The sequence below is a fragment of the Bufo bufo genome, chromosome 11, assembly GCF_905171765.1.
Source record: "Bufo bufo chromosome 11, aBufBuf1.1, whole genome shotgun sequence".
NCBI lineage: Eukaryota > Metazoa > Chordata > Amphibia > Anura > Bufonidae > Bufo > Bufo bufo.
The window spans coordinates 101,825,879-101,850,992 of NC_053399.1; the positions used below are offsets into that span (position 1 = coordinate 101,825,879).

The 25,114-nt window shown below is 57.7% G+C and overlaps 2 protein-coding genes across 4 annotated transcripts in view; one reads left to right on the forward strand and one right to left on the reverse strand.

The window, feature by feature from the left end:
* Positions 1-8,615, reverse strand: part of ZNF687 (zinc finger protein 687) — a 42,110-nt gene extending 33,495 nt beyond the window's left edge. Inside the window, exon 1 of the mRNA XM_040411869.1 lies at positions 8,442-8,615. The gene's annotated coding sequence lies outside the window, so the exon portion shown is untranslated. The remainder of the gene's footprint in view (positions 1-8,441) is intronic.
* Positions 8,616-8,949: 334 nt separating this feature from the next.
* LOC120982033 lies at positions 8,950-25,108 on the forward strand. 3 transcript variants are annotated; one of them, XM_040411905.1, is made up of 6 exons: positions 8,950-9,015; positions 19,031-19,180; positions 24,464-24,586; positions 24,663-24,773; positions 24,849-24,966; positions 25,038-25,108. In XM_040411905.1, exons 1-6 carry the CDS (start codon positions 8,968-8,970, stop codon positions 25,070-25,072), a joined length of 585 nt encoding a protein of 194 aa, XP_040267839.1. In that variant the 5' UTR covers positions 8,950-8,967; the 3' UTR covers positions 25,073-25,108. The 3 variants fall into 3 exon arrangements, with proteins under 3 accessions (XP_040267839.1, XP_040267840.1, XP_040267837.1); XM_040411906.1 differs by lacking the exon at positions 8,950-9,015 and adding an exon at positions 18,555-18,665; XM_040411903.1 differs by lacking the exon at positions 8,950-9,015 and adding an exon at positions 18,776-18,881.
* Positions 25,109-25,114: the final 6 nt, after the last annotated feature.

Below are 25,114 nucleotides of genomic sequence, written 5' to 3' on the forward strand. Positions count from 1 at the left end.
GGTCTGGTCTGTCTGTATACAGAGGGGTCTGGTCTGTCTGTATACAGAGGGGTCTGGTCTGTCTGTATACAGAGGGGTCTGGTCTGTCTGTATACAGAGGGGTCTGGTCTGTCTGTATACAGAGGGGTCTGGTCTGTCTGTATACAGAGGGGTCTGGTCTGTCTGTATACAGAGGGGTCTGGTCTGGGGGTCTGTATACAGAGGGGTCTGGTCTGGGGGTCTGTATACAGAGGGGTCTGGTCTGGGGGTCTGTATACAGAGGGGTCTGGTCTGGGGGTCTGTATACAGAGGGGTCTGGTCTGGGGGTCTGTATACAGAGGGGTCTGGTCTGGGGGTCTGTATACAGAGGGGTCTGGTCTGGGGGTCTGTATACAGAGGGGTCTCGTCTGTCTGTATACAGGGGGTCTGGTCTGGGGGTCTGTATACAGAGGGGTCTGGTCTGTCTGTATACAGAGGGGTCTGGTCTGGGGGTCTGTATACAGAGGGGTCTGGTCTGTCTGTATACAGAGGGGTCTGGTCTGGGGGTCTGTATACAGAGGGGTCTGGTCTGGGGGTCTGTATACAGAGGGGTCTGGTCTGTCTGTATGCAGGGGGGTCTGGTCTGGGGGTCTGGTCTGGGGGTCTGTATACAGAGGGGTCTGGTCTGTCTGTATGCAGGGGGGTCTGGTCTGGGGGTCTGTATACAGAGGGGTCTGGTCTGGGGGTCTGTATACAGAGGGGTCTGGTCTGGGGGTCTGTATGCAAGGGGGTCTGTATACAGAGGGGTCTGGTCTGTCTGTATGCAAGGGGGTCTGGTCTGGGGGGTCTGGTCTGGGGGTCTGTATACAGAGGGGTCTGGTCTGTCTATATACAGAGGGGTCTGGTCTGGGGGTCTGTATACAGAGGGGTCTGGTCTGTCTGTATACAGAGGGGTCTGGTCTGGGGGTCTGTATACAGAGGGGTCTGGTCTGTCTGTATACAGAGGGGTCTGGTCTGGGGGTCTGTATACAGAGGGGTCTGGTCTGTCTGTATGCAGGGGGGTCTGGTCTGGGGGTCTGTATACAGAGGGGTCTGGTCTGGGGGTCTGTATACAGAGGGGTCTGGTCTGGGGGTCTGTATGCAAGGGGGTCTGTATACAGAGGGGTCTGGTCTGGGGGTCTGTATACAGAGGGGTCTGGTCTGTCTGTATGCAGGGGGGTCTGGTCTGGGGGTCTGTATACAGAGGGGGGTCTGGTCTGGGGGTCTGTATACAGAGGGGTCTGGTCTGTCTGTATACAGAGGGGTCTGGTCTGTCTGTATGCAGGGGGGTCTGGTCTGGGGGTCTGTATACAGAGGGGTCTGGTCTGGGGGTCTGTATACAGAGGGGTCTGGTCTGGGGGTCTGTATGCAAGGGGGTCTGTATACAGAGGGGTCTGGTCTGTCTGTATGCAAGGGGGTCTGGTCTGGGGGGTCTGGTCTGGGGGTCTGTATACAGAGGGGTCTGGTCTGTCTATATACAGAGGGGTCTGGTCTGGGGGTCTGTATACAGAGGGGTCTGGTCTGTCTGTATACAGAGGGGTCTGGTCTGGGGGTCTGTATACAGAGGGGTCTGGTCTGGGGGTCTGTATACAGAGGGGTCTGGTCTGGGGGTCTGTATACAGAGGGGTCTGGGGGTCTGTATGCAGAGGGGTCTGGTCTGTCTGTATGCAGGGGGGTCTGGTCTGGGGGTCTGTATACAGAGGGGTCTGGTCTGTCTGTATACAGAGGGGTCTGGTCTGTCTGTATACAGAGGGGTCTGGTCTGTCTGTATGCAGGGGGGTCTGGTCTGGGGGTCTGTATACAGAGGGGTCTGGTCTGTCTGTATACAGAGGGGTCTGGTCTGTCTGTATACAGAGGGGTCTGGTCTGTCTGTATACAGAGGGGTCTGGTCTGTCTGTATACAGAGGGGTCTGGTCTGGGGGTCTGTATACAGAGGGGTCTGGTCTGGGGGTCTGTATACAGAGGGGTCTGGTCTGTCTGTATGTATGCAGGGGGGTCTGGTCTGTCTGTATGTATGCAGGGGGGTCTGGTCTGTCTGTATGCAGGGGGGTCTGGTCTGGGGGTCTGTATGCAGAGGGGTCTGGTCTGTCTGTATGCAGGGGGGTCTGGTCTGGGGGTCTGTATACAGAGGGGTCTGGTCTGTCTGTATACAGAGGGGTCTGGTCTGTCTGTATACAGAGGGGTCTGGTCTGTCTGTATACAGAGGGGTCTGGTCTGTCTGTATACAGAGGGGTCTGGTCTGTCTGTATACAGAGGGGTCTGGTCTGTCTGTATACAGAGGGGTCTGGTCTGGGGGTCTGTATACAGAGGGGTCTGGTCTGGGGGTCTGTATACAGAGGGGTCTGGTCTGTCTGTATGTATGCAGGGGGGTCTGGTCTGGGGGTCTGTATACAGGGGGTCTGGTCTGTCTGTATACAGAGGGGTCTGGTCTGTCTGTATACAGAGGGGTCTGGTCTGTCTGTATACAGAGGGGTCTGGTCTGTCTGTATGCAGGGGGGTCTGGTCTGTCTGTATGCAGGGGGGTCTGGTCTGTCTGTATACAGAGGGGGTCTGGTCTGGGGGTCTGTATACAGAGGGGTCTGGTCTGGGGGTCTGTATACAGAGGGGTCTGGTCTGGGGGTCTGTATACAGAGGGGTCTGGTCTGTCTGTATGCAGGGGGGTCTGGTCTGTCTGTATGCAGGGGGGTCTGGTCTGGGGGTCTGTATGCAGGGGGGTCTGGTCTGGGGGTCTGTATGCAGGGGGGTCTGGTCTGGGGGTCTGTATACAGGGGGGTCTGGTCTGGGGGTCTGTATACAGGGGGGTCTGGTCTGGTCTGTCTGTATACAGAGGGGTCTGGTCTGTCTGTATGCAGGGGGGTCTGGTCTGGGGGTCTGTATACAGAGGGGTCTGGTCTGGGGGTCTGTATACAGGGGGGTCTGGTCTGTCTGTATACAGAGGGGTCTGGTCTGTCTGTATACAGAGGGGTCTGGTCTGTCTGTATACAGAGGGGTCTGGTCTGTCTGTATACAGAGGGGTCTGGTCTGTCTGTATACAGAGGGGTCTGGTCTGTCTGTATACAGAGGGGTCTGGTCTGTCTGTATACAGAGGGGTCTGGTCTGTCTGTATACAGAGGGGTCTGGTCTGTCTGTATACAGAGGGGTCTGGTCTGTCTGTATACAGAGGGGTCTGGTCTGTCTGTATACAGAGGGGTCTGGTCTGTCTGTATACAGAGGGGTCTGGTCTGTCTGTATACAGAGGGGTCTGGTCTGTCTGTATACAGGGGGGTCTGGTCTGTCTGTATACAGGGGGGTCTGGTCTGTCTGTATACAGAGGGGTCTGGTCTGTCTGTATACAGAGGGGTCTGGTCTGTCTGTATACAGAGGGGTCTGGTCTGGGGGTCTGTATACAGAGGGGTCTGGTCTGGGGGTCTGTATACAGAGGGGTCTCGTCTGTCTGTATACAGGGGGTCTGGTCTGTCTGTATACAGAGGGGTCTGGTCTGTCTGTATACAGGGGGTCTGGTCTGTCTGTATACAGGGGGTCTGGTCTGGGGGTCTGTATACAGAGGGGTCTCGTCTGTCTGTATACAGGGGGTCTGGTCTGTCTGTATACAGGGGGTCTGGTCTGTCTGTATACAGGGGGTCTGGTCTGGGGGTCTGTATACAGAGGGGTCTCGTCTGTCTGTATACAGGGGGTCTGGTCTGTCTGTATACAGGGGGTCTGGTCTGTCTGTATACAGGGGGTCTGGTCTGTCTGTATACAGGGGGGTCTGGTCTGTCTGTATACAGGGGGGTCTGGTCTGTCTGTATACAGGGGGGTCTGGTCTGTCTGTATACAGGGGGGTCTGGTCTGGGGGTCTGTATGCAGGGGGGTCTGGTCTGGGGGTCTGTATGCAGGGGGGTCTGGTCTGGGGGTCTGTATACAGAGGGGTCTGGTCTGGGGGTCTGTATACAGAGGGGTCTCGTCTGTCTGTATACAGGGGGTCTGGTCTGGGGGTCTGTATACAGAGGGGTCTGGTCTGTCTGTATACAGAGGGGTCTGGTCTGGGGGTCTGTATACAGAGGGGTCTGGTCTGGGGGTCTGTATACAGAGGGGTCTGGTCTGGGGGTCTGTATACAGAGGGGTCTGGTCTGGGGGTCTTTATACAGAGGGGTCTGGTCTGTCTATATACAGAGGGGTCTGGTCTGGGGGTCTGTATACAGAGGGGTCTGGTCTGGGGGTCTGTATACAGAGGGGTCTGGTCTGTCTGTATACAGAGGGGTCTGGTCTGTCTGTATACAGAGGGGTCTGGTCTGTCTGTATACAGAGGGGTCTGGTCTGTCTGTATACAGAGGGGTCTGGTCTGTCTGTATACAGAGGGGTCTGGTCTGTCTGTATACAGAGGGGTCTGGTCTGTCTGTATACAGAGGGGTCTGGTCTGTCTGTATACAGAGGGGTCTGGTCTGTCTGTATACAGAGGGGTCTGGTCTGTCTGTATACAGAGGGGTCTGGTCTGTCTGTATACAGAGGGGTCTGGTCTGTCTGTATGCAGGGGGGTCTGGTCTGGGGGTCTGTATACAGAGGGGGGTCTGGTCTGGGGGTCTGTATACAGAGGGGTCTGGTCTGTCTGTATGCAGGGGGGTCTGGTCTGGGGGTCTGTATACAGAGGGGGGGTCTGGTCTGGGGGTCTGTATACAGAGGGGTCTGGTCTGTCTGTATGCAGGGGGGTCTGGTCTGGGGGTCTGTATACAGAGGGGGGGTCTGGTCTGGGGGTCTGTATACAGAGGGGTCTGGTCTGTCTGTATGCAGGGGGGGTCTGGTCTGTCTGTATGCAGGGGGGTCTGGTCTGGGGGTCTGTATACAGAGGGGGGTCTGGTCTGGGGGTCTGTATACAGAGGGGTCTGGTCTGTCTGTATACAGGGGGGTCTGGTCTGTCTGTATGCAGGGGGGTCTGGTCTGGGGGTCTGTATACAGAGGGGTCTGGTCTGTCTGTATGCAGAGGGGTCTGGTCTGTCTGTATACAGAGGGGTCTGGTCTGTCTGTATGCAGGGGGTCTGGTCTGGTCTGTCTGTATACAGAGGGGTCTGGTCTGTCTGTATGCAGGGGGTCTGGTCTGGTCTGTCTGTATGCAGGGGGGTCTGGTCTGGGGGTCTGTATGCAGGGGGGTCTGGTCTGGGGGTCTGTATGCAGGGGGGTCTGGTCTGTCTGTATGCAGGGGGTCTGGTCTGGTCTGTCTGTATACAGAGGGGTCTGGTCTGTCTGTATGCAGGGGGTCTGGTCTGGTCTGTCTGTATACAGAGGGGTCTGGTCTGTCTGTATGCAGGGGGGTCTGGTCTGTCTGTATGCAGGGGGGTCTGGTCTGGGGGTCTGTATGCAGGGGGGTCTGGTCTGGGGGTCTGTATACAGAGGGGTCTGGTCTGTCTGTATGCAGAGGGGTCTGGTCTGTCTGTATACAGAGGGGTCTGGTCTGGGGGTCTGTATACAGAGGGGTCTGGTCTGTCTGTATGCAGAGTGGTCTGGTCTGTCTGTATACAGAGGGGTCTGGTCTGTCTGTATGCAGGGGGGTCTGTCTGAATGCAGGGGGGTCTGGTCTGGGGGTCTGTATATAAGGGGCATCTGATCTGGTCACTCGGGGCAGCAGATCACTAGGGGGAGCTTGGGGCGGCCCGTCGCTGGGGGGGTTGGGGCAGCCTGTTGCTAGGGTGGGCTCAGGGCGTCCCGTCGCTAGGGGGAGTTGAGGCGGCCTGTTGCTAGGGGGGTTGGGACGGCCTGTTGCTAGGGTGCAATTGGGGCGGCCAGTTGCTAGGTGGTTTGGGTCGGCCTGTTGCTAGGGGGGGCTTGGGGTGGCCCGTCGCTGGGGGGGGACTCGGGGCGGCCCGTCGCTGGGGGGGGGGCGTTGGGGCAGCCTGTTGCTAGGGAGCGATTGGGGCGGCCTTTTGCTAGGGGGCGATTGGGGCGGCCTGTTGCTAGGGGGCGATTGGGGCGGCCTGTTGCTAGGGGGCGATTGGGGCGGCCTGTTGCTAGGGGGCGATTGGGGCGGCCTGTTGCTAGGGGTCGATTGGGGCGGCCTGTTGCTAGGGGGCGATTGGGGCGGCCTGTTGCTAGGGTGCAATTGGGACGGCCAGTTGCTAGGGGGGTTGGATCGGACTGTTGCTAGGGGGAGCTTGGGGCGGCCAGTCGCTGGGGGGAGCTCGGGGTGGCCCGTCGCTAGGGGGGGTTGGGGCGGCCTGTTGCTAGGGGGGTTGGGATGGTCTGTTGCTAGGGTGAAATTGGGGCGGCCAGTTGCTAGGGGGGTTGGGTCGGCCTGTCGCTAGGGGGGGCTTGGGGTGGCCCGTCGCTGGGGGGGAGCTTGGGGTGGCCTGTCTCTAGGGGGAGCTGGGGGGGGGGGGGGAGCTTGGGGTGGCCCGTCGCTGTGGGGGGGAGCTAGGGGTGGCCCGTCGCTGTGGGGGGTCGGTCTGTTGCTAGGGTGCAATTGGGACGGCCAGTTGCTAGGGGGGTTGGATCGGACTGTTGCTAGGGGGAGCTTGGGGCGGCCCGTCGCTGGGGGGAGTTGGGGAGGCCTGTTGCTAGGGGGCGATTGGGGCGGCCTGTTGCTAGAGGGGTTAGGACGGCCTGTTGCTAGGGTGCAATTGGGGCGGCCAGTTGCTAGGGGGGTTGGGTCGGCCTGTCGCTAGGGGGGGCTTGGGGTGGCCTGTCTCTAGGGGGAGCTTGGGGGGTGGCCGTCGCTGGGGGGGGGGGAGCTTGGGGTGGCCTGTCTCTAGGGGGGGCCGGCCTGTTGCTAGGGGGGGCTTGGGGTGGCCCGTCGCTGGGGGGGAGCTTGGGGTGGCCTGTCTCTAGGGGGAGCTTGGGGGGGGAGCTTGGGGTGGCCCGTCGCTGTGGGGGGGAGCTTGGGGTGGCCCGTCGCTGGGGGGGTCGGCCTGTTGCTAGGGTGCAATTGGGACGGCCAGTTGCTAGGGGGGTTGGATCGGACTGTTGCTAGGGGGAGCTTGGGGCGGCCCGTCGCTGAGGGGGGCTCGGGGTGGCCCGTCGCTAGGGGGAGTTGGGGAGGCCTGTTGCTAGGGGGAGTTGGGGAGGCCTGTTGCTAGGGGGCGATTGGGGCGGCCTGTTGCTAGAGGGGTTGGGACGGCCTGTTGCTAGGGTGCAATTGGGGCCGCCAGTTGCTAGGGGGGGCTTGGGGTGGCCTGTCTCTAGGGGGAGCTTGGGGGGTGGCCGTCGCTGGGGGGGGGAGCTTGGGGTGGCCTGTCCCTAGGGGGGGCTTGGGGTGGCCCGTCGATGGAGGGGAGCTTGGGGTGGCCCGTCGCTGGGGGGGAGCTTGGGGTGGCCCGTCGCTGGGGGAGAGCTTGGGGTGGCCCGTCGATGGGGGGGGAGCTTGGGGTGGCCTGTCTCTAGGGGGAGCTTGGGGTGGCCCGTCGCTGGGGGAGAGCTTGGGGTGGCCCGTCGATGGGGGGGGAGCTTGGGGTGGCCCGTCGATGGGGGGGAGCTTGGGGTGGCCCGTCGCTGGGGGGGAGCTTAGGGTGGCCTGTCTCTAGGGGGAGCTTGGGGTGGCCCGTCGCTGGGGGGGGGTCGGCCTGTTGCTAGGGGGAGCTTGGGGTGGCCCGTCGATGGGGGGGAGCTTGGGGTGGCTTGTCGCTGGGGGGGAGCTTGGGGTGGCCCGTCGCTGGGGGGGAGCTTGGGGTGGCCCGTCGCTGGGGGGGAGCTTGGGGTGGCCCGTCGATGGGGGGGAGCTTGGGGTGGCCCGTCGCTGGGGGGGGAGCTTGGGGTGGCCCGTCGATGGGGGGGAGCTTGGGGTGGCCCGTCGCTGGGGGGGAGCTTGGGGTGGCCCGTCGATGGGGGGGAGCTTGGGGTGGCCCGTCGCTGGGGGGGAGCTTGGGGTGGCCCGTCGCTGGGGGGGAGCTTGGGGTGGCCCGTCGCTGGGGGGGAGCTTGGGGTGGCCCGTCGCTGGGGGGGAGCTTAGGGTGGCCCGTCGCTGGGGGGGGGCTTGGGGTGGCCCGTCGCTGGGGGGGAGCTTGGGGTGGCCCGTCGCTGGGGGGGAGCTTGGGGTGGCCCGTCGCTGGGGGGGAGCTTGGGGTGGCCCGTCGCTGGGGGGGAGCTTGGGGTGGCCCGTCGCTGGGGGGGAGCTTAGGGTGGCCTGTCGCTGGGGGGGAGCTTGGGGTGGCCCGTCGCTGGGGGGGAGCTTAGGGTGGCCTGTCTCTAGGGGGAGCTTGGGGTGGCCCGTCGCTGGGGGGGGGGTCGGCCTGTTGCTAGGGGGAGCTTGGGGTGGCCCGTTGCTAGGGAGCACACTGCTGGTGACACACCAGGCACTTGGCTCCTCCCCTCAGACACCGATTACCTCAAGTCTCTAATACAAGGTTCCTCCTCTGACATATGACTGAAACCTCAAGTGACACAACTTTCAGACTCCACCCCTGAGGATCTGCTCATGGCCCCGCCTCTGCGGAAAACACGACCGACTTACGTTCCCCTCCCACAGCCGATGGGCGTCCTACCTGCGATCTCCTGGGTGCTGCTGACAGATTACCCCCTGGAGCAGCTCCCGGCGACGCCGCTACATTAAGAAGCCGAACGCCAGGATCTACGTCCGCTTCCTGCTTCTCCGCGCTCCGGTCACCACCCGATGCCTCACAGCAGACGCTCCGGCCTCTTCGTTTTGCTATTGGCTCACATTGTTGTCACTCAGATAATAGCCCGCCTCCAGCGTCCGTTCACTGCGATTCCATTGGACCACAGTCTGTCAGTCCGTCTGCTCCGCCTACTACGCGCTGTGGGAAATTGCATCAGTCTGCATAACGATACGCCCACCCTTCGTTCCGCCGCCTGATTGGAGGATGGATAACACTAAAGACAATTCAATTGGCTGAAGCACACGTCATTCTAATGTCCGTCTGACTTTAGCGGATCAGAGCCCACGTGACTACGGAATTTTTATTATTTTTTTTTACTTTGTGTGTATAAACTTTATTGACTGCGGTTTAGATTGGACAGTGACAAGCGGAAGAAAATGACCAGTAGATTATGAGGAGGGGACGGCGGCCATGGCTCCTCCAGCCTCTCACTGACCGTGTAATGCTGGCAGCCATGTTACCCAGGTCTTCACTGGACATTGTATAACCTGGTGACCTGAAAAAGAGTCCAAAAGAGACTGTAACTGAGCCACAGCTGGGGCGTATATAACCGTGTGCTGTCCCTGGTGGTCGGGGGTATATACAGTGTGCTGTCCCTGGTGGTCGGGGGTATATACAGTGTGCTGTCCCTGGTGGTCGGGGGTATATACAGTGTGCTGTCCCTGGTGGTCGGGGGTATATACAGTGTTCTGTCCCTGGTGGTCGGGGGTATATACCGTGTGCTGTCCCTGGTGGTCGGGGGTATATACAGTGTTCTGTCCCTGGTGGTCGGGGTATATATAGTGGTCTGTCCCTGGTGGTCGGGGTATATACAGTGTTCTGTCCCTGGTGGTCGGGGTATATATAGTGGTCTGTCCCTGGTGGTCGGGGGTATATACAGTGTTCTGTCCCTGGTGGTCGGGGTATATATAGTATTCTGTCCCTGGTGGTCGGGGGTATATACCGTGTGCTGTCCCTGGTGGTCGGGGGTATATACCGTGTGCTGTCCCTGGTGGTCGGGGGTATATACAGTATTCTGTCCCTGGTGGTCGGGGGTATATACAGTGTGCTGTCCCTGGTGGTCGGGGGTATATACAGTGTTCTGTCCCTGGTGGTCGGGGTATATACAGTGTGCTGTCCCTGGTGGTCGGGGGTATATACAGTGTGCTGTCCCTGGTGGTCGGGGGTATATACAGTGTGCTGTCCCTGGTGGTCGGGGGTATATACAGTATTCTGTCCCTGGTGGTCGGGGGTATATACAGTGTGCTGTCCCTGGTGGTCGGGGGTATATACAGTGTGCTGTCCCTGGTGGTCGGGGGTATATACAGTGTGCTGTCCCTGGTGGTCGGGGGTATATACAGTGTGCTGTCCCTGGTGGTCGGGGGTATATACAGTGTGCTGTCCCTGGTGGTCGGGGGTATATACTGTGTACTGTCCCTGGTGGTCGGGGTATATACAGTGTACTGTCCCTGGTGGTCGGGGGTATATACAGTGTGCTGTCCCTGGTGGTCGGGGGTATATACAGTGTACTGTCCCTGGTGGTCGGGGGTATATACAGTGTGCTGTCCCTGGTGGTCGGGGGTATATACAGTGTTCTGTCCCTGGTGGTCGGGGGTATATACCGTGTGCTGTCCCTGGTGGTCGGGGGTATATACAGTGTTCTGTCCCTGGTGGTCGGGGTATATATAGTGGTCTGTCCCTGGTGGTCGGGGTATATACAGTGTTCTGTCCCTGGTGGTCGGGGTATATATAGTGGTCTGTCCCTGGTGGTCGGGGGTATATACAGTGTTCTGTCCCTGGTGGTCGGGGTATATATAGTATTCTGTCCCTGGTGGTCGGGGGTATATACCGTGTGCTGTCCCTGGTGGTCGGGGGTATATACCGTGTGCTGTCCCTGGTGGTCGGGGGTATATACAGTATTCTGTCCCTGGTGGTCGGGGGTATATACAGTGTGCTGTCCCTGGTGGTCGGGGGTATATACAGTGTTCTGTCCCTGGTGGTCGGGGTATATACAGTGTGCTGTCCCTGGTGGTCGGGGGTATATACAGTGTGCTGTCCCTGGTGGTCGGGGGTATATACAGTGTGCTGTCCCTGGTGGTCGGGGGTATATACAGTATTCTGTCCCTGGTGGTCGGGGGTATATACAGTGTGCTGTCCCTGGTGGTCGGGGGTATATACAGTGTGCTGTCCCTGGTGGTCGGGGGTATATACAGTGTGCTGTCCCTGGTGGTCGGGGGTATATACAGTGTGCTGTCCCTGGTGGTCGGGGGTATATACAGTGTGCTGTCCCTGGTGGTCGGGGGTATATACTGTGTACTGTCCCTGGTGGTCGGGGTATATACAGTGTACTGTCCCTGGTGGTCGGGGGTATATACAGTGTGCTGTCCCTGGTGGTCGGGGGTATATACAGTGTACTGTCCCTGGTGGTCGGGGGTATATACAGTGTGCTGTCCCTGGTGGTCGGGGGTATATACAGTATTCTGTCCCTGGTGGTCGGGGGGTATATACAGTATTCTGTCCCTGGTGGTCGGGCGTATATACCGTGTGCTGTCCCTGGTGGTCGGGGGTATATACAGTGTGCTGTCCCTGGTGGTCGGGGGTATATACAGTATTCTGTCCCTGGTGGTCGGGGGTATATACAGTGTGCTGTCCCTGGTGGTCGGGGGTATATACAGTGTACTGTCCCTGGTGGTCGGGGGTATATACAGTGTGCTGTCCCTGGTGGTCGGGGTATATACAGTATTCTGTCCCTGGTGGTCGGGGGTATATACCGTGTGCTGTCCCTGGTGGTCGGGGGTATATACCGTGTGCTGTCCCTGGTGGTCGGGGTATATACAGTGTACTGTCCCTGGTGGTCGGGGGTATATACAGTGTGCTGTCCCTGGTAGTCGGGGTATATACAGTGTACTGTCCCTGGTGGTCGGGGGTATATACAGTGTACTGTCCCTGGTGGTCGGGGTATATACAGTGTACTGTCCCTGGTGGTCGGGGGTATATACAGTGTGCTGTCCCTGGTGGTCGGGGTATATACAGTGTGCTGTCCCTGGTGGTCGGGGGTATATACAGTGTGCTGTCCCTGGTGGTCGGGGGTATATACAGTGTACTGTCCCTGGTGGTCGGGGGTATATACAGTGTGCTGTCCCTGGTGGTCGGGGGTATATACAGTATTCTGTCCCTGGTGGTCGGGGGGTATATACAGTATTCTGTCCCTGGTGGTCGGGCGTATATACCGTGTGCTGTCCCTGGTGGTCGGGGGTATATACAGTGTGCTGTCCCTGGTGGTCGGGGGTATATACAGTATTCTGTCCCTGGTGGTCGGGGGTATATACAGTGTGCTGTCCCTGGTGGTCGGGGGTATATACAGTGTACTGTCCCTGGTGGTCGGGGGTATATACAGTGTGCTGTCCCTGGTGGTCGGGGTATATACAGTATTCTGTCCCTGGTGGTCGGGGGTATATACCGTGTGCTGTCCCTGGTGGTCGGGGGTATATACCGTGTGCTGTCCCTGGTGGTCGGGGTATATACAGTGTACTGTCCCTGGTGGTCGGGGGTATATACAGTGTGCTGTCCCTGGTAGTCGGGGTATATACAGTGTACTGTCCCTGGTGGTCGGGGGTATATACAGTGTACTGTCCCTGGTGGTCGGGGTATATACAGTGTACTGTCCCTGGTGGTCGGGGGTATATACAGTGTGCTGTCCCTGGTGGTCGGGGTATATACAGTGTGCTGTCCCTGGTGGTCGGGGGTATATACAGTGTGCTGTCCCTGGTGGTCGGGGGTATATACAGTGTACTGTCCCTGGTGGTCGGGGGTATATACAGTGTGCTGTCCCTGGTGGTCAGGGTATATACAGTATTCTGTCCCTGGTGGTCGGGGGTATATACCGTGTGCTGTCCCTGGTGGTCGGGGGTATATACAGTGTACTGTCCCTGGTGGTCGGGGTATATACAGTGTACTGTCCCTGGTGGTCGGGGGTATATACAGTGTGCTGTCCCTGGTGGTCGGGGTATATACAGTGTGCTGTCCCTGGTGGTCGGGGGTATATACAGTGTGCTGTCCCTGGTGGTCGGGGGTATATACAGTGTACTGTCCCTGGTGGTCGGGGGTATATACAGTGTGCTGTCCCTGGTGGTCGGGGGTATATACAGTGTACTGTCCCTGGTGGTCGGGGGTATATACCGTGTGCTGTCCCTGGTGGTCGGGGTATATACAGTGTACTGTCCCTGGTGGTCGGGGGTATATACCGTGTGCTGTCCCTGGTGGTCGGGGGTATATACAGTATTCTGTCCCTGGTGGTCGGGGGTATATACCGTGTGCTGTCCCTGGTGGTCGGGGTATATACAGTGTACTGTCCCTGGTGGTCGGGGGTATATACCGTGTGCTGTCCCTGGTGGTCGGGGGTATATACAGTATTCTGTCCCTGGTGGTCGGGGGTATATACCGTGTGCTGTCCCTGGTGGTCGGGGGTATATACAGTATTCTGTCCCTGGTGGTCGGGGGTATATACAGTGTGCTGTCCCTGGTGGTCGGGGGTATATACAGTGTTCTGTCCCTGGTGGTCGGGGTATATACAGTGTGCTGTCCCTGGTGGTCGGGGGTATATACAGTGTGCTGTCCCTGGTGGTCGGGGGTATATACAGTGTGCTGTCCCTGGTGGTCGGGGGTATATACAGTATTCTGTCCCTGGTGGTCGGGGGTATATACAGTGTGCTGTCCCTGGTGGTCGGGGGTATATACAGTGTGCTGTCCCTGGTGGTCGGGGGTATATACAGTGTGCTGTCCCTGGTGGTCGGGGGTATATACAGTGTGCTGTCCCTGGTGGTCGGGGGTATATACAGTGTGCTGTCCCTGGTGGTCGGGGGTATATACTGTGTACTGTCCCTGGTGGTCGGGGTATATACAGTGTACTGTCCCTGGTGGTCGGGGGTATATACAGTGTGCTGTCCCTGGTGGTCGGGGGTATATACAGTGTACTGTCCCTGGTGGTCGGGGGTATATACAGTGTGCTGTCCCTGGTGGTCGGGGGTATATACAGTATTCTGTCCCTGGTGGTCGGGGGGTATATACAGTATTCTGTCCCTGGTGGTCGGGCGTATATACCGTGTGCTGTCCCTGGTGGTCGGGGGTATATACAGTGTGCTGTCCCTGGTGGTCGGGGGTATATACAGTATTCTGTCCCTGGTGGTCGGGGGTATATACAGTGTGCTGTCCCTGGTGGTCGGGGGTATATACAGTGTACTGTCCCTGGTGGTCGGGGGTATATACAGTGTGCTGTCCCTGGTGGTCGGGGTATATACAGTATTCTGTCCCTGGTGGTCGGGGGTATATACCGTGTGCTGTCCCTGGTGGTCGGGGGTATATACCGTGTGCTGTCCCTGGTGGTCGGGGTATATACAGTGTACTGTCCCTGGTGGTCGGGGGTATATACAGTGTGCTGTCCCTGGTAGTCGGGGTATATACAGTGTACTGTCCCTGGTGGTCGGGGGTATATACAGTGTACTGTCCCTGGTGGTCGGGGTATATACAGTGTACTGTCCCTGGTGGTCGGGGGTATATACAGTGTGCTGTCCCTGGTGGTCGGGGTATATACAGTGTGCTGTCCCTGGTGGTCGGGGGTATATACAGTGTGCTGTCCCTGGTGGTCGGGGGTATATACAGTGTACTGTCCCTGGTGGTCGGGGGTATATACAGTGTGCTGTCCCTGGTGGTCAGGGTATATACAGTATTCTGTCCCTGGTGGTCGGGGGTATATACCGTGTGCTGTCCCTGGTGGTCGGGGGTATATACAGTGTACTGTCCCTGGTGGTCGGGGTATATACAGTGTACTGTCCCTGGTGGTCGGGGGTATATACAGTGTGCTGTCCCTGGTGGTCGGGGTATATACAGTGTGCTGTCCCTGGTGGTCGGGGGTATATACAGTGTGCTGTCCCTGGTGGTCGGGGGTATATACAGTGTACTGTCCCTGGTGGTCGGGGGTATATACAGTGTGCTGTCCCTGGTGGTCGGGGGTATATACAGTGTACTGTCCCTGGTGGTCGGGGGTATATACCGTGTGCTGTCCCTGGTGGTCGGGGTATATACAGTGTACTGTCCCTGGTGGTCGGGGGTATATACCGTGTGCTGTCCCTGGTGGTCGGGGGTATATACAGTATTCTGTCCCTGGTGGTCGGGGGTATATACCGTGTGCTGTCCCTGGTGGTCGGGGTATATACAGTGTACTGTCCCTGGTGGTCGGGGGTATATACCGTGTGCTGTCCCTGGTGGTCGGGGGTATATACAGTATTCTGTCCCTGGTGGTCGGGGGTATATACCGTGTGCTGTCCCTGGTGGTCGGGGTATATACAGTGTGCTGTCCCTGGTGGTCGGGGGTATATACAGTGTGCTGTCCCTGGTGGTCGGGGGTATATACAGTGTTCTGTCCCTGGTGGTCGGGGGTATATACCGTGTGCTGTCCCTGGTGGTCGGGGGTATATACAGTGTGCTGTCCCTGGTGGTCGGGGGTATATACAGTGTGCTGTCCCTGGTGGTCGGGGGTATATACAGTATTCTGTCCCTGGTGGTCGGGGGTATATACCGTGTGCTGTCCCTGGTGGTCGGGGGTATATACAGTGTGCTGTCCCTGGTGGTCGGGGGTATATACAGTGTGCTGTCCCTGGTGGTCGGGGGTATATACAGTGTTCTGTCCCTGGTGGTCGGGGGTATATACCGTGTGCTGTCCCTGGTGGTCGGGGTATATACAGTGTGCTGTCCCTGGTGGTCGGGGGTATATACAGTGTGCTGTCCCTGGTGGTCGGGGTATATACAGTATTCTGTCCCTGGTGGTCGGGGGTATATACCGTGTGCTGTCCCTGGTGGTCGGGGGTATATACAGTATGCTGTCCCTGGTGATCGGGGTATATACAGTATTCTGTCCCTGGTGGTCGGGGGTATATACCGTGTGCTGTCCCTGGTGGTCGGGGGTATATACAGTGTGCTGTCCCTGGTGGTCGGGGGTATATACCGTGTGCTGTCCCTGGTGGTCGGGGGTATATACAGTGTGCTGTCCCTGGTGGTCAGGGGTATATACCGTGTGCTGTCCCTGGTGGTCGGGGTATATACAGTGTACTGTCCCTGGTGGTCGGGGGTATATACTGTGTGCTGTCCCTGGTGGTCGGGGTATATACAGTGTGCTGTCCCTGGTGGTCGGGGGTATATACAGTTTCTGTCCCTGGTGGTCGGGGGTATATACAGTATTCTGTCCCTGGTGGTCGGAGGTATACACAGTATTCTGTCCCTGGTGGTCGGGGGTATATACAGTATTCTGTCCCTGGTGGTCGGGGGTATATACTGTGTGCTGTTCCTGGTGGTCGGGGGTATATACAGTATTCTGTCCCTGGTGGTCGGGGGTATATACAGTGTGCTGTCCCTGGTGGTCGGGGGTATATATAGTGGTCTGTCCCTGGTGGTCGGGGGTATATACAGTGTGCTGTCCCTGGTGGTCGGGGGTATATACAGTATTCTGTCCCTGGTGGTCGGGGGTATATACAGTATTCTGTCCCTGGTGGTCGGGGGTATATACAGTGTGCTGTCCCTGGTGGTCGGGGGTATATACAGTGTGCTGTCCCTGGTGGTCGGGGGTATATACAGTGTTCTGTCCCTGGTGGTCGGGGGTATATACAGTATTCTGTCCCTGGTGGTCGGGGGTATATACAGTATTCTGTCCCTGGTGGTCGGGGGTATATACAGTGTGCTGTCCCTGGTGGTCGGGGGTATATACAGTGTGCTGTCCCTGGTGGTCGGGGGTATATACAGTGTGCTGTCCCTGGTGGTCGGGGGTATACACAGTGTGCTGTCCCTGGTGGTCGGGGGTATATACAGTATTCTGTCCCTGGTGGTCGGGGGTATATACAGTATTCTGTCCCTGGTGGTCGGGGGTATACACAGTGTGCTGTCCCTGGTGGTCGGGGGTATATACAGTATTCTGTCCCTGGTGGTCGGGGGTATATACCGTGTGCTGTCCCTGGTGGTCGGGGGTATATACAGTGTACTGTCCCTGGTGGTCGGGGTATATACAGTATTCTGTCCCTGGTGGTCGGGGGTATATACAATGTGCTGTCCCTGGTGGTCGGGGGTATATACAATGTGCTGTCCCTGGTGGTCGGGGGTATATACAGTGTGCTGTCCCTGGTGGTCGGGGGTATACACAGTATTCTGTCCCTGGTGGTCGGAGGTATACACAGTATTCTGTCCCTGGTGGTCGGGGGTATATACAGTGTGCTGTCCCTGGTGGTCGGGGGTATATACAGTATTCTGTCCCTGGTGGTCGGGGGTATATACAGTGTTCTGTCCCTGGTGGTCGGGGGTATATACAGTGTACTGTCCCTGGTGGTCGGGGTATATACAGTGTACTGTCCCTGGTGGTCGGGGTATATACAGTGTGCTGTCCCTGGTGGTCGGGGGTATATACAGTGTGCTGTCCCTGGTGGTCGGGGGTATATACAGTGTGCTGTCCCTGGTGGTCGGGGGTATATACAGTATTCTGTCCCTGGTGGTCGGGGTATATACAGTGTACTGTCCCTGGTGGTCGGGGGTATATACCGTGTGCTGTCCCTGGTGGTCGGGGGTATATACCGTGTGCTGTCCCTGGTGGTCGGGGGTATATACAGTGTTCTGTCCCTGGTGGTCGGGGGTATATACAGTGTACTGTCCCTGGTGGTCGGGGGTATATACCGTGTGCTGTCCCTGGTGGTCGGGGGTATATACAGTGTGCTGTCCCTGGTGGTCGGGGGTACATACAGTGTGCTGTCCCTGGTGGTCGGGGTATATACAGTGTACTGTCCCTGGTGGTCGGGGGTATATACAGTGTGCTGTCCCTGGTGGTTGGGGGTATATATAGTGGTCTGTCCCTGGTGGTCGGGGGTATATACAGTATTCTGTCCCTGGTGGTCGGGGGTATATACAGTATTCTGTCCCTGGTGGTCGGGGGTATATACAGTGTGCTATCCCTGGTGGTCGGGGGTATATACCGTGTGCTGTCCCTGGTGGTCGGGGGTATATACAGTGTGCTGTCCCTGGTGGTCGGGGGTATATACAGTGTGCTGTCCCTGGTGGTCGGGGGTATATACAGTATTCTGTCCCTGGTGGTCGGGGTATATACAGTGTACTGTCCCTGGTGGTCGGGGGTATATACAGTGTGCTGTCCCTGGTGGTTGGGGGTATATACAGTGTACTGTCCCTGGTGGTCGGGGGTATATACAGTATTCTGTCCCTGGTGGTCGGGGGTATATACAGTATTCTGTCCCTGGTGGTCGGGGGTATATACAGTATTCTGTCCCTGGTGGTCGGGGGTATATACAGTGTGCTATCCCTGGTGGTCGGGGGTATATACCGTGTGCTGTCCCTGGTGGTCGGGGGTATATACAGTGTGCTGTCCCTGGTGGTCGGGGGTATACACAGTGTGCTGTCCCTGGTGGTCGGGGGTATATACAGTATTCTGTCCCTGGTGGTCGGGGGTATATACAGTATTCTGTCCCTGGTGGTCGGGGGTATATACAGTGTTCTGTCCCTGGTGGTCGGGGGTATATACAGTGTTCTGTCCCTGGTGGTCGGGGGTATATACAGTGTGCTGTCCCTGGTGGTCGGGGGTATATACCGTGTGCTGTCCCTGGTTGTCAGGAGTGTATACAGTGTGCTGTCCCTGGTGGTCGGGCGTATATACCGTGTGCTGTCCCTGGTGGTCGGGGGTATATACCGTGTGCTGTCCCTGGTGGTCGGGGGTATATACCGTGTGCTGTCCCTGGTGGTCAGGAGTGTATACAGATCCATCCTATTAACTCTTCCTTGCCCTATAGCAGGGGTCAGCAACCTCCAATACTCCAGCTTTGGTTAAACTACAATTCCCAGCATGCTCCATTCATTTCTATGGGACTTCACAGAACAGCGAAGCATGTATGCATGCTGGGAGTTGTAGTTTTACCGCAGCTGGAGTGCGGAACATGCGATTTCTAGTTCTGCAGACAGATTGAGCCTCACTCTTGGCAGAAGAGCTGACCCTTCAGTCCTCCCTCTTGCTGACAGTGGACTCATTCATCAGAACAGAGGTGTTCTGTGTGAGGAGGCTGCGGGGCTCAGGTGTCGCTATTGTCCAGCGCAGGAACATTACCCGGGCTCCTGTGCCAGACGTGGTCCCTATGTGCCTGCGCGCTGATTGGTCTGTACTTCCCTATATAACGCGGCTCCCCCTCATCTCACCCCAGAGCTGCCTGCATCCGCACAGAGCCCATGTCTGCCGAGGAGAAGACCCCAGAATCCTGGCCCCCCAGAGTCCAGCTGAAGACCCCCCCACATGTAAGTGACATGACACTACTGCCTCATTATAGCAGTATATCGCACCCTTGTACTCCAGAGGGCGCTGTATCCCAGCAGCCATGGCCCAGACTCCGCCCCCTAGGGGCCTCTGTGTGGACATTTCTCTATGGGCCCCTTTTGTTTTACAGTCCTTCCCAGTTGGTCTGGAGCTCACGGCCCCCGCTCCCCCCTCAGGCCGCAAGCTGCTAATAATGACCATCGGTGCAGTGACCGCCTTGGCTATCAGTGTCCTTGGAGTTCTGCTGGCCACCTACCTGGGGAGACTCCACTGCAGCCAGGTAAGTCTCCCACAAAACTCCCTGATTCACTGGTGGAGACCACAGGGGGCAGTATTGGAGAGGTCACAGTTACTGGTGGAGACCACAGGGGGCAGTATTGGAGAGGTCACAGTTACTGGTGGAGACCACAGGGGGGCAGTATTGGATGAGGTCACAGTTACTGGTGGAGACCACAGGGGGCAGTATTGGAGAGGTCACAGTTACTGGTGGAGACTACAGGGGGCAGTATTGGATGAGGTCACAGTTACTGGTGGAGACCACAGGGGGGCAGTATTGGAGAGGTCACAGTTACTGGTGGAGACCACAGGGGGGCAGTATTGGAGAGGTCACAGTTACTGGTGGAGACCACAGGGGGGCAGTATTGGAGAGGTCACAGTTACTGGTGGAGACCACAGGGGGCAGTATTGGATGAGGTCACAGTTACTGGTGGAGACCACAGGGGGCAGTATTGGATGAGGTCACAGTTACTGGTGGAGACCACAGGGGGCAGTATTGGATGAGGTCACAGTTACTGGTGGAGACCACAGGGGGCAGTATTGGATGACGTCACAGTTACTGGTGGAGACCACAGGGGGCAGTATTGGATTAGGTCACAGTTACTGGTGGAGACCACAGGGGGCAGTATTGGAGAGGTCACAGTTACTGGTGGAGACCACAGGGGGCAGTATTGGATGAGGTCACTGTTACTGGTGGAGACCACAGGGGGCAGTATTGGAGAGGTCACAGTTACTGGTGGAGACCACAGAGGGCAGTATTGGATGAGGTCACAGTTACTGGTGGAGACCACAGGGGGGCAGTATTGGATGAGGTCACAGTTACTGGTGGAGACCACAGGGGGCAGTATTGGATGAGGTCACTGTTACTGGTGGAGACCACAGGGGGCAGTATTGGAGAGGTCACAGTTACTGGTGGAGACCACAGAGGGCAGTATTGGATGAGGTCACAGTTACTGGTGGAGACCACAGGGGGGCAGTATTGGATGAGGTCACAGTTACTGGTGGAGACCACAGGGGGCAGTATTGGATGAGGTCACTGTTACTGGTGGAGACCACAGGGGGCAGTATTGGAGAGGTCACAGTTACTGGTGGAGACCACAGGGGGCAGCATTGGATGAGGTCACAGTTACTGGTGGAGACCACAGGGGGCAGTATTGGAGAGGTCACAGTTACTGGTGGAGACTACAGGGGGCAGTATTGGAGAGGTCACAGTTACTGGTGGAGACCACAGGGGGCAGTATTGGATGAGGTCACTGTTACTGGTGGAGACCACAGGGGGCAGTATAGGATGAGGTCACAGTTACTGGTGGAGACCACAGGGGGCAGTATTGGAGAGGTCACAGTTACTGGTGGAGACCACAGGGGGCAGTATTGGGGGAGGGGGTCACAGTTACTGGTGGAGACCACAGGGGGCAGTATTGGATTAGGTCACAGTCACTGGTGGAGACCACAGGGGGCAGTATTGGAGGAGGGGTCACAGTTACTGGTGGAGACCACAGGGGGCAGTATTGGAGAGGTCACAGTTACTGGTGGAGACCACAGGGGGCAGTATTGGAGAGGTCACAGTTACTGGTGGAGACCACAGGGGGCAGTATTGGAGGAGGGGTCACAGTTACTGGTGGAGACCACAGGGGGCAGTATTGGAGAGGTCACAGTTACTGGTGGAGACCACAGGGGGAAGTATTGGAGAGGTCACAGTTACTGGTGGAGACCACAGGGGGCAGTATTGGAGAGGTCACAGTTACTGGTGGAGACCACAGGGGGCAGTATTGGAGAGGTCACAGTTACTGGTGGAGACCACAGGGGGCAGTATTGGAGAGGTCACAGTTACTGGTGGAGACCACAGGGGGCAGTATTGGAGAGGTCACAGTTACTGGTGGAGACCACAGGGGGCAGTATTAGATTAGGTCACAGTTACTGGTGGAGACCACAGGGGGCAGTATTGGATGAGGTCACAGTTACTGGTGGAGACCACAGGGGGCAGTATTGGAGAGGTCACAGTTACTGGTGGAGACCACAGGGGGCAGTATTGGAGAGGTCACAGTTACTGGTGGAGACCACAGGGGGCAGTATTGGAGAGGTCACAGTTACTGGTGGAGACCACAGGGGGGCAGTATTGGAGAGGTCACAGTTACTGGTGGAGACCACAGGGGGCAGTATTGGATGAGGTCACAGTTACTGGTGGAGACCACAGGGGGCAGTATTGGATGAGGTCACAGTTACTGGTGGAGACCACAGGGGGCAGTATTGGAAGAGGTCACAGTTACTGGTGGAGACCACAGGGGACAGTATTGGAAGAGGTCACAGTTACTGGTGGAGACCACAGGGGACAGTATTGGAGAGGTCACAGTTACTGGTGGAGACCACAGAGGGCAGTATTGGAGAGGTCACAGTTACTGGTGGAGACCACAGGGGGCAGTATTGGAAGAGGTCACAGTTACTGGTGGAGACCACAGGGGGCAGTATTGGAGGTTTAGGAGCACAGGGGGCAGTATTGGAGGTTTAGGAGCACAGGGGGCAGTATTGGAGGTTTAGGAGCACAGGGGGCAGTATTGGAGGTTTAGGAGCACAGGGGGCAGTATTGGAGGTTTAGGCGCACAGGGGGCAGTATTGGAGGTTTAGGAGCACAGGGGGCAGTATTGGAGGTTTAGGAGCACAGGGGGCAGTATTGGAGGTTTAGGAGCACAGGGGGCAGTATTGGAGGTTTAGGAGCACAGGGGGCAGTATTGGAGGTTTAGGAGCACAGGGGGCAGTATTGGAGGTTTAGGAGCACAGGGGGCAGTATTGGAGGTTTAGGAGCACAGGGGGCAGTATTGGAGGTTTAGGCGCACAGGGGGCAGTATTGGAGGTTTAGGAGCACAGGGGGCAGTATTGGAGGTTTAGGCGCACAGGGGCAGTATTGGAGGTTTAGGAGCACAGGGGGCAGTATTGGAGGTTTAGGAGCACAGGGGGCAGTATTGGAGGTTTAGGAGCACAGGGGGCAGTATTGGAGGTTTAGGAGCACAGGGGGCAGTATTGGAGGTTTAGGAGCACAGGGGGCAGTATTGGAGGTTTAGGAGCACAGGGGGCAGTATTGGAGGTTTAGGAGCACAGGGGGCAGTATTGGAGGTTTAGGAGCACAGGGGGCAGTATTGGAGGTTTAGGAGCACAGGGGGCAGTATTGGAGGTTTAGGAGCACAGGGGGCAGTATTGGAGGTTTAGGAGCACAGGGGGCAGTATTGGAGGTTTAGGAGCACAGGGGGCAGTATTGGAGGTTTAGGAGCACAGGGGGCAGTATTGGAGGTTTAGGAGCACAGGGGGCAGTATTGGAGGTTTAGGAGCACAGGGGGCAGTATTGGAGGTTTAGGAGCACAGGGGGCAGTATTGGCGGTTTAGGAGCACAGGGGGCAGTATTGGAGGTTTAGGAGCACAGGGGGCAGTATTGGAGGTTTAGGAGCACAGGGGGCAGTATTGGAGGTTTAGGAGCACAGGGGGCAGTATTGGAGGTTTAGGAGCACAGGGGGCAGTATTGGAGGTTTAGGAGCACAGGGGGCAGTATTGGCGGTTTAGGAGCACAGGGGGCAGTATTGGAGGTTTAGGAGCACAGGGGGCAGTATTGGAGGTTTAGGAGCACAGGGGGCAGTATTGGAGGTTTAGGAGCACAGGGGGCAGTATTGGAGGTTTAGGAGCACAGGGGGCAGTATTGGAGGTTTAGGCGCACAGGGGGCAGTATTGGAGGTTTAGGAGCACAGTATTGGAGGTTTAGGAGCACAGGGGGCAGTATTGGAGGTTTAGGAGCACAGGGGGCAGTATTGGAGGTTTAGGAGCACAGGGGGCAGTATTGGAGGTTTAGGCGCACAGGGGGCAGTATTGGAGGTTTAGGAGCACAGGGGGCAGTATTGGAGGTTTAGGAGCACAGGGGGCAGTATTGGAGGTTTAGGAGCACAGGGGGCAGTATTGGAGGTTTAGGAGCAGAGGGGGCAGTATTGGAGGTTTAGGAGCACAGGGGGCAGTATTGGAGGTTTAGGAGCACAGGGGGCAGTATTGGAGGTTTAGGAGCACAGGGGGCAGTATTGGAGGTTTAGGCGCACAGGGGGCAGTATTGGAGGTTTAGGAGCACAGGGGGCAGTATTGGAGGTTTAGGAGCAGAGGGGGCAGTATTGGAGGTTTAGGAGCACAGGGGGCAGTATTGGAGGTTTAGGAGCACAGGGGGCAGTATTGGAGGTTTAGGAGCACAGGGGGCAGTATTGGAGGTTTAGGAGCACAGGGGGCAGTATTGGAGGTTTAGGAGCACAGGGGGCAGTATTGGAGGTTTAGGAGCACAGGGGGCAGTATTGGAGGTTTAGGAGCACAGGGGGCAGTATTGGAGGTTTAGGCGCACAGGGGGCAGTATTGGAGGTTTAGGAGCACAGTATTGGAGGTTTAGGAGCACAGGGGGCAGTATTGGAGGTTTAGGAGCACAGGGGGCAGTATTGGAGGTTTAGGAGCACAGGGGGCAGTATTGGAGGTTTAGGAGCACAGGGGGCAGTATTGGAGGTTTAGGAGCAGAGGGGGCAGTATTGGAGGTTTAGGAGCACAGGGGGCAGTATTGGAGGTTTAGGAGCACAGGGGGCAGTATTGGAGGTTTAGGAGCACAGGGGGCAGTATTGGAGGTTTAGGCGCACAGGGGGCAGTATTGGAGGTTTAGGAGCACAGGGGGCAGTATTGGAGGTTTAGGAGCACAGGGGGCAGTATTGGAGGTTTAGGAGCACAGGGGGCAGTATTGGAGGTTTAGGCGCACAGGGGGCAGTATTGGAGGGTTTAGGAGCACAGGGGGCAGTATTGGAGGTTTAGGAGCACAGGGGGCAGTATTGGAGGTTTAGGCGCACAGGGGGCAGTATTGGAGGTTTAGGAGCACAGGGGGCAGTATTGGAGGTTTAGGAGCACAGGGGGCAGTATTGGAGGTTTAGGAGCACAGGGGGCAGTATTGGAGGTTTAGGAGCACAGGGGGCAGTATTGGAGGTTTAGGAGCACAGGGGGCAGTATTGGAGGTTTAGGAGCACAGGGGGCAGTATTGGAGGTTTAGGAGCACAGGGGGCAGTATTGGAGGTTTAGGAGCACAGGGGGCAGTATTGGAGGTTTAGGAGCACAGGGGGCAGTATTGGAGGTTTAGGCGCACAGGGGGCAGTATTGGAGGTTTAGGAGCACAGGGGGCAGTATTGGAGGTTTAGGAGCACAGGGGGCAGTATTGGAGGTTTAGGAGCACAGGGGGCAGTTGCGCCCTCTTCTTATTTGCCCCACTCACGTCTGCCCCCGTCTCGCTCCGCAGAGGGAGGGGTCCGGCTTCCTGCCCCCCCAGCTGAATGTCCAGAATGAGGCGTCTCTACTGCTGGCGTTCAGCGAGCTCAGCGACCAGGGCTCGGGGCCCGGAATCACCTGTGACCTGAAGAATGTGAGTATTGGGGGATGGGTGGGGGGGTTGCGCTGTGTCTCTGGGGGGCACTCACCCTGCGCCCCTGTCCCCCCAGCACCTGATGGTCTACCATGGGCAGCCTGAGGGCTGTGTGGCCCGGAGAATGGACGCCGCTGCCAGCCTGCCCTCCTGCCAGGAGCTGGAGGACTACTTCCAGGAGGTGCTGGTGAGTATTAGACAGCGGAGCATCTGGAGGACCCCCGACTACTACTCTCATCCTCCTCCTCCTCTCCCCATCCAGAGGAACGTCACCCTGGGGCTCTCGCTGGACGTGCAGGTGGTGGGAGTGGGGTCTTTAGGAAGCTTGGTCACCCTGCTGTGTAACAACAAGCCGACCTACCTGCTGAGCCCCCGCCCAGGTAAGTGCCGCCCGCTGACACTAGGGCCCCTGTAAACAGCCCTGCACGATTAACCCTTGCTGTTCCTGCAGCTTCCAGCAGAGGGCACACCAGCCGTGCTGCCTGACTACAGCCTGGAGCGGACGGAAACGCCCCCCTGGAAGTAGAG

Excerpts from the sequence above, each read along its gene's own strand:
- LOC120982033 (XM_040411903.1), top strand. The coding sequence starts at position 18,816 with ATGTCTGCCGAGGAGAAGACCCCAGAATCCTGGCCCCCCAGAGTCCAG. Across the intron at positions 19,181-24,463 it reads GGAGACTCCACTGCAGCCAG|AGGGAGGGGTCCGGCTTCCT; the intron begins GTAAGTCTCCCA and ends CTCGCTCCGCAG. Across the intron at positions 24,587-24,662 it reads TCACCTGTGACCTGAAGAAT|CACCTGATGGTCTACCATGG; the intron begins GTGAGTATTGGG and ends CTGTCCCCCCAG.